General features: G+C 65.0%; 2 protein-coding genes across 2 annotated transcripts in view; one reads left to right on the forward strand and one right to left on the reverse strand.

Annotated features, from left to right (window-relative positions):
- Positions 1-724, forward strand: part of HSF1 (heat shock transcription factor 1) — an 8656-nt gene extending 7932 nt beyond the window's left edge. The window contains exons 13-15 of the mRNA XM_014538698.1: positions 64-129; positions 210-279; positions 364-724. Of these exons, the coding sequence (XP_014394184.1) occupies positions 64-129; positions 210-279; positions 364-569 (342 nt within the window). The 3' untranslated portion in view covers positions 570-724. The remainder of the gene's footprint in view (positions 1-63; positions 130-209; positions 280-363) is intronic.
- Positions 725-1736: 1012 nt separating this feature from the next.
- The window catches only part of DGAT1 (diacylglycerol O-acyltransferase 1), a gene marked incomplete at its 5' end in the record, with an annotated part of 7350 nt that continues 1564 nt past the window's right edge, over positions 1737-7522 (reverse strand). Inside the window, 16 exons of the mRNA XM_005865088.2 lie at positions 1737-2122; positions 2218-2280; positions 2373-2460; positions 2534-2599; positions 2683-2795; positions 2867-2911; positions 2982-3023; positions 3104-3142; positions 3218-3321; positions 3411-3491; positions 3583-3696; positions 3841-3946; positions 4140-4192; positions 4272-4357; positions 4464-4504; positions 5361-5448. Coding sequence (XP_005865150.1) covers positions 1967-2122; positions 2218-2280; positions 2373-2460; positions 2534-2599; positions 2683-2795; positions 2867-2911; positions 2982-3023; positions 3104-3142; positions 3218-3321; positions 3411-3491; positions 3583-3696; positions 3841-3946; positions 4140-4192; positions 4272-4357; positions 4464-4504; positions 5361-5448 — 1285 coding nt within the window. The remainder of the gene's footprint in view (positions 2123-2217; positions 2281-2372; positions 2461-2533; positions 2600-2682; positions 2796-2866; positions 2912-2981; positions 3024-3103; positions 3143-3217; positions 3322-3410; positions 3492-3582; positions 3697-3840; positions 3947-4139; positions 4193-4271; positions 4358-4463; positions 4505-5360; positions 5449-7522) is intronic.

A 7522-nucleotide genomic window follows, 5' to 3' on the forward strand; every position in this document is an offset into this window, starting at 1 on the left:
CCGCCCACCTCCCGCCACCCACCCTGCTCGCAGGCCCAGCCTGACTCTCTTCCTCTTTCCCAGCTGTTCAGCCCCTCGGTGACAGTGCCAGACATGAACCTGCCGGACCTGGACAGCAGCCTGGCCAGTGTGTGTAGAGTGGGGGTAGGGTGGAGGGAGGTGACGAGGGTGGGGGAGCAGGAACCCTCAAAACCCTCCTGCCCCAGCAGATCCAGGAGCTCCTTTCTCCCCAGGAGCCCCCCAGGCCTCTCGAGGCAGAGAATAGCAGCCCCGACTCAGGTGAGCAAGCCCACCTGCACACCTCCCGTCCCCTCCCGTCCCTCCCACCAGCATCCTCACCGTGCCCCCCATCCCCACCCCCAGGAAAGCAGCTGGTGCACTACACAGCACAGCCCCTGCTCCTGATGGACCCCGGCCCCATGGACGTGGGGAGCAGCGACCTGCCTGTGCTCTTCGAGCTGGGGGAGGGCTCCTACTTCTCAGAGGGGGACAACTATGCAGACAACCCCACCATCTCCCTGCTGACGGGCTCTGAGCCCCCCAAAGCCAAGGACCCCACTGTCTCCTAAAGGGTTCAGGAGGCCCAGCCCCGCATGCCATGGCTTGCTTGGGGCTTCACAGCCACGCTGAACTGACCAATACTGTGGCTTTCACAAAGTGTATTTTGGTTTTTACATGAGTCCCCTTCCCCCTTCATAGAAATAAACATACAGGTATATATGTAGATGGCCGTGGATGGACAAGACAAGCTCTACACTGGCCTATGGCCACTTCCTCCCAGGGGGCAAGGAGGGTGCCCAGCACACCTGCTCTAGGGCCCGTGTGCACTCAGGACTAATTGAGGTGCCGGTGGGGCTGCAGGACCCCTGCCCCTGCCTCCCACCAGGAGCCCCTGGGGATGTGGCTTGTCTGCCCAGCAGAGCCTTCACTGGGTGCTGGGCCTGCTCTGGGAGAAGAGGGTCTGGCCAAGTGGGGGAGGCACAGTCCACCTGACAGCCAGCGCCCAGGAGCTTCCCCAGTGCTCACTATCCTCCGTGGGCAGGGACAGGAGGCCCCGCCCCCAAGGCCCCTATGGCCCAAGGGAGAGGAGGACTTGGGTGGAGTGGGCTCTTGTTTGGCATCTCAGACGCTCCCTGTGGGGCCCAGCTGCCAAGTGACACACCTGGCCTGGCACAGCCCTAGGCTCTTCTATCCGGAGCTGGATCCAGGCCCAGGCTGCCTCCCACCTGGCAGGTGGCAGGATCTGGGCAGTGTCCTGAGGTTGCACCATGGGGACAGCCCAGCCCAAGACCAGGAGAGCAGGGTGGGAAGAGCTGGCCCACTCGGGTCATGCAGACATTGCTCCTGAGGCAAGTGCCCCCGCCTACATGGGTACATCACCACCAAGGGGGAGACCCCGGCAAGGATTGGCGCCAATACTTGACCCCCTCCAGGCCCGGCCCCAAGCCCAGCTTCACTTCTGGGAGGATTGGGCACCCAGTTCTGAGCCACGTCCCACACATGGTGTTAATGGGCTTCTGGGCAGAAAGTCTGGACACAGCAGACCTTGGGCAATGAGAGTTGCCACCCATGACGTCAGGTGCAATCTGCCCAGCCCCTCTGGCCCCCACCCCAAGGGCGCTGTCCTCCCAGCACATGGACCCTAGGGACCCGGTCCCCCATCCCAAGAGCACAGCCTGAGGCCCTCTGAGTCGACGAGCAGTTGCCCCCACAGCCAGCGCTGTTGGACCAGGTGGTGAGACCATACCCAGCGCCCTCAGCAGGCCGAGCTTACGCTGGACAGTACTTTATTGACACCCTCGGACCCTGGGTAGGGTCAGCACAGGTCCTTGAGGCACTGGCCTGTGCTGCTGCTCCCATTCCTGAGGGGCAGGAGCCCCATAGGGGCAGAGAGGCCTCCCAGGGCCAGGAGGAGGCCATGGGCAGTGAGGCAGGCGAGGTGGCAGTGAGGAGTGTGGGCAGCAGCTCAGGCCTCTGCCGCCAGGGCCTCGTGGTGCAGCACGTAGTAGTCGTGGACGTACATGAGCACCGCCACTGGCTGCCCGATGATGAGCGACAGCCACACGGCTGCATTGCCATAGTTGCCACGGAAGAAACGGCTCACTATCCAGGCCAGTGGGATCTGGGGACGAGGATATGCAGTCAGCTGACCGTGGTGACCGCGGGCTGGCTGCCCCGGGCACATAACAGGGCAGGCGAAGAGGCCTTGGTGCTCACCTGAGCCATCATGCCGGTGAAAGCCCAGAGACGGAACATGCGCAGAGGGATGCTCACCAGGTACTGGGTGAGGGGAGAGAGGGCTGTCAGCTGGCTCCTCAGGGCCACAGCACCCCAGCTCCGGGCCCAAAGCAGGGTGCCCACAAAGCACTGACCTCGTGGAAGAAGGCCGAGGCCAGGAACACCCCGGTCCTGGCAACCCACTTGCTGTAGCCACGCCGGACCATCGGCTTGTAGAAGTGTCTGTGGGAGGAGGAGGCCGTGGGCAGGTGCCCAGGTCCACTCGAGGGCCTGCCACCACCCACCACACACCCACCTGAGACACCACTTGTGCACGGGGATGTTCCAGTTCTGCCAGAAGTAGGTGACGGACTCAGAGTTCCTGGGGTAAGAGACCATGATCAGAGGGCGCCATGACTGGCCCTGGCCCCAGCCCCAGCCCCAGCCCCCACTGAGGTCACCCACCACCAGTCCCGGTAGAACTCGCGGTCCCCAAACTGCATGAGCTCGGCCACGGCATTCAGGCAGGAGTGGAAGAGCCAGTAGAAGAAGATGAGCCAGATGAGGTGGTTGGGGACCTGGGGGACAGGTGGTGTCAGGTTCCAGAACCCCCCCTCAGCCCCCCCCGGCCCAAGCCCAGCCTGCTCACCGCCAGCTTCAGGAGGCGCTCGATGATGCGGGAATAGTCCATATCCTGCAGGGACAAGGCTCAGCTGGCTCCCAGGCCACACCCCCTCCAGCCACAGGGGAGCCTGGCCACTCACCTTGAAGGGCTTCATGGAGTTCTGGATGGTAGGGACCATCCACTGCAAAGGAGGGCACAGCGTCAGCTCCACCCAGAGCACCAGGCAGCCCCTCTGCACCCTCACCCGTCCTGCTCCCATACCTGCTGGATCAGCCCCACCTGGAGCTGGGTGAAGAACAGCTGGGGGAGGAAGCAGAGCAGCAAACTGAGCCCCAGCATCTGGGACCACCCAGCCCCTCACACCCCCAGCCTCACCATCTCAAGTAGCCGCCGCAGCAGGAAGCGCTTTCGGATACGGGGGGAGCGGGGAAAGTTAAGTTCGTAGCACAGCGTAGGGGCAAAGAGGAAGTAGTACAGATCTGGAACGGGAGGGCAGAGCTGGCACCAGGGCCCGGCCTGCGGACCCCACCCCTGTCCCCCACCTCCAGGCCAGCTGCAGGCCCCTCACCTCCATAGGTCAGGTTGTCCGGGTAGCTCACGGTGCCCGGGGGTTGGGCCGCCCCACCGTTGGCCTTCTTCCCGGTAGAAGCTGGGAGGTGGCAAGGGAAGGAAGGAGAGGGATGCGCAAGGTGAGGCCCCGCTGCTGCCCAGTCCCGCCCGCCCCTGGCAGGCAGCCTCACCGGCCTTGGCCTTGGCACTAGCCCTGCGCTCTCGGCACCACAGGTTGACGTGCCGGTAGGAGAACAGCTTGAGGAAGAGGATGGTGTACGTCATCAGGGCCAGCACGGAGCCCACTGCAGGAAAGGCAGGGTCAGGCCGTGGCCTCCCACACCACCCACAGGAGAGCTGCGGCCAGGGGCAGCCCCTGAGGCTGGCCTGGGCCTCTCCTGGGGTCCCCCCATGACCAGCTGGGATGGGACAGGTGGAATGGGGGGCACCTGGCGTGATGGACTCCAGCAGGAAGGCCACAGACGCTGGGAAGCAGAGAATGGTGGCCAGGTTCAGCCCGTGCAGCAGCAGCCCCACCTGCTCCGTCAGGGCACCCTGGGGGGTAGGGGCAGCACTCAGCCAGGGCCCACTCCCTGGACCACGGGTCCCCCTGGGGAAGACTGCCAGGCCGAGGGTGCAGCCCCTCCCAGGAGAGCCACACACAGTGGGGAGGGTGGCACCTGCCCTGAGCCCAGGCCTGTGAGGAAAGGACCTCTGGCCCAGGCAGCGGCATGCGGGCACTGCTTACCACTGCCAGGCGCTTCTCCACATGGAAGGCGGCCACAGCAAAGGCATTGGCCACTGTGGACAGAAGAGCACAGGGCGGTTCAGGCCCAGTAAGCCCTCCCCCACCCAAGACCCTCCTCAGTGCCCAGCTCACCAATAATCAGGCACAGGGCCGGCCAGCTGTAGGGGTCCTTTAGGAACAGAGACACCACCTGGATGGGGTCCACCAGGATGCCGTACCTGGGGGTGGGGAGATGAAGGCCTGAGCAGGTGAGGGGGGCCCGAGTGGCCAGTGAGAGCTGCGGGGCCTCAGAGGTGGGGCCAGGGCCCTGGGGAAGAGACTCACTTGATGAGGTTCTCCAAGAACAGCCGTGCATTGCTCAAGATCTGCAAGAGAGGGAGGCGCACATCCGCGGCGGGCATGGCAGAGGCTCCAGAAGCAGGGCAAAGGCTGTGGGGCTGAGCCGAGCAGTGCTGCCCGCGGCCAAGCCTCTGCCAGCCCAGCCCAGGCCTGCAATGGCCCCAGAGGACCAGAACCCCATCCCACCAGCCTCTCACCCACCAGGCAGTGCGCCCACAGCTCCCAGGGCGCCTCCTAGGACTGCGCAGGGAGGGTGTGGTGTGCCTGGGGCCTCCGTAGGAGCAGCCAGGAGCCTTGGGGCAGGTGTGTCTCAGGCTGAGGGTTGAAGGCCTGGGGCCGTATCAGCCCAAACAGACCCTTGTTCCCAGCCCCACCCTGCATGCTGCCCATTGAGCCCTGGACTCCAGCTGCTCCTAGGCCAGCACTACCAGTCCCACCCCCACAAGGTGCCAGCAGGAACTGGGCCCCAGCAGCAGGGGCCTCAGCCAGGCCACAAGGTACGTTAGAGGCATTTTCCTGGGGGCACCTACGACCCGGGCTAAGGGAGAGGGACTGGGGCCCGTAGAGCAATGGCTGGGTTGCTGTGCTGAGCCCAAAAGCCATCTTCTCAGCCCTGTTCGACCCAGGCCAGGCCAGCCAGGGGCTCCACACCCACGAGGGCCATTCAGGAGCAGAGGGGATTCTTCTGGGACCCCAAACGACTCACACATGCTGCCAAGGAAGCCCCGTACCCACAGAACACCCCATCCTCAACCCCGCAGCCCATCAGCCCAGGGCCAGCCACCCCTCCTGTTCACTCCTCTCTGCTCCCCAGTGCCCCTCAGCCACAGCTCACAGCACAGAAGCCTCCCACACAAACCCACCAGCCACCATCCCACTCACCAGCATCACCACACACCAATTCAGGATGCCACGGTAGTTGCTGAAGCCGCTGTCCGAGCTGAACAAAGAATCCTGCAGGCGGTGGCACCTGAGGGCAGGAGGCAGTGAGAACCTCGGGGAGGGCCACAAACTGCCCACCCCTCCCAGCCCAGCAGCTGTGTCCACTCCCCACTCCAACCCTCCTGCCTGACAGTCTGAGGGGAGCCAGGCAGAGGCCTGCCCAGCCCAGGGCAACGTCGGCCCGAGCACCGTAGGCCCGGACCCAGCCTCGCTCCAGAGGCCACCAGCTGCCGCCACCCACACGAGCTACGGAGTGTGATGGGCCCACAGCCAGAGTCCACCCAGCAAGGCTGGGCAGAGGTGGGGTGGGCAGCCCATCCCACCTACCAGGGAGCTGAAGGGATCCCCCTCAAACCACCACCTCCCCACATTGGCCTACACAGCTCAGCGGGCACAGGGACCTGCCAGGGCCAGCTGAGCACCCAGCTTGGTGTGACCTTCGGGGAGCAGTGTGGCCTCCAACCACAGGTCAGCGCGGTGCTCCTGCTGGGCTGGGGGCTGAGAGGAGCCCATCGGGGGCCGCGCACCTGATAGCTGGGGTCTCCCATAGAAGCAGGCAGGAATGCTCCCACCCAGTGCTAGGGATGGGGGACCCTCACATCCCTGCCTGATCCTCAGGTGCCGCAGAGGGGGGAGGGGCCACAGCTGGCTCACAGGCTGTGCGCAGCCTCACCCCAGCAGGAAGGCCCACAAACATTGAGCAAGACCTCCAGTTTTGAAACAGGTGAGGCCGGGGCCTCCCTTCCCTCCTGCAGACACATCCCTGCCTGAGAGGCACCGGAGGGCGAAGCAGTGGCGAGCCTGGCTGTGGTTGGGGTCAGCACTCAGAGGGGAGGCGAGGGACCAAGAAGCCAAGATGCTGCTCAGCGTTCTTCAGCCCCAGCAGCGGACACGCACTCCTGCCTCCCAGACCCAGGCTGGACCTGCCTGGCCCACCTGCCTCTCCCAGCCTCTCCCTGGCCTGGCACCACCTTCCAGGTCCCTCCTGGCCTCACAGGGAGGCTGTGACCTCCACCCAAGGCCCTCTTCCCCCTGAGGCCCTGCACCTGCCTTTCCGTGAGGCGGGTAGGGGTCCGAGGCCCAGCTCCCCAGAGAGGAGGGTCTCTGAGCCTGTCCCAGACGCCCTCCCCCAAGCCCAAGCCCATTGGCTTTCACTGGAACCAGCCCAAAGCCGCCCAGCGGGGCACACCCACAGGGCCTTTCACAACACCGTGACCCCTGCCCCCTTTGGGCCACCAAGACTGTGCTGGCTTTATCTGCGTCAGACTCTAAGGTGAAAATAGGGGTGGACAAAGGGTGAACGTTATAGAACCCTTTCAGACCTTCCCCAAACAGCCCACAGCCACCCCTCAGGGCCCTCCACCAGCTTCCTGGCCTCGTCAACCCCAGGTCAGAGACCCCGACCAGGGGAGAAAGCACACCGTCCACAGAGGCCCACAGACGCCCAGCCTTGCCAGGCATCAGCAGCAGGGCCAGAGAGCAAACGGGCACGCTGGCACCGGAGGCAGGCTCTGCCCCCACACCAGACTCTCACCTTCTCCCCTCCTGCAGGGGCTTTCCAGCCTCTGCCAGCGCCCACACCCACGCCCCAGGCCCACCCAGCCAGCAGGGCCCTTCTAACCATCATGTGTGTCGCCTCACGCAACCCGCACATCAGCACCGGGGGCTGGGCACAGGGAAACCGAGGCCCAACAAGGTCTGAAGCCGGCGCAGAGGCACAGCCCCGGTTGTGAGCCACACCCAGGGCCACGTGGGCCAGCTCGTGGGCCAAGCAGAGCAAAGGGGGAGCAGAGTGCCAGCTCACCCCCAGCTGCATCTCCTCAGCACCCCCCCAACCTCTGGGCCAAGCCTGGGTGCAAGGTGGCTGAGTGAGCTCCCCATAGCCTCGGACCTGCTGGAAGGGGAGAGGCAGAGGCAAACCCCCTGGGAGAGCCCTGCACTGAGGGAGAGTGTGTGGAGCCCTGGGAAGGAGTGAGCCAGGCAGGGCAGAAAGGGGTGTCCTCTCCTTCCTGCCCACAGCCACACCCTGGCCCTGGGCTGGAAGAAATGAGCTCACACCAGGGCCTGGCCCGCCTGCCCAGGCCCAGGTGAGCAGGAAGGGT

This window comes from Myotis brandtii, unplaced genomic scaffold (assembly GCF_000412655.1).
Source record: "Myotis brandtii unplaced genomic scaffold, ASM41265v1 scaffold1956, whole genome shotgun sequence".
Taxonomy (NCBI): Eukaryota; Metazoa; Chordata; class Mammalia; order Chiroptera; family Vespertilionidae; genus Myotis; species Myotis brandtii.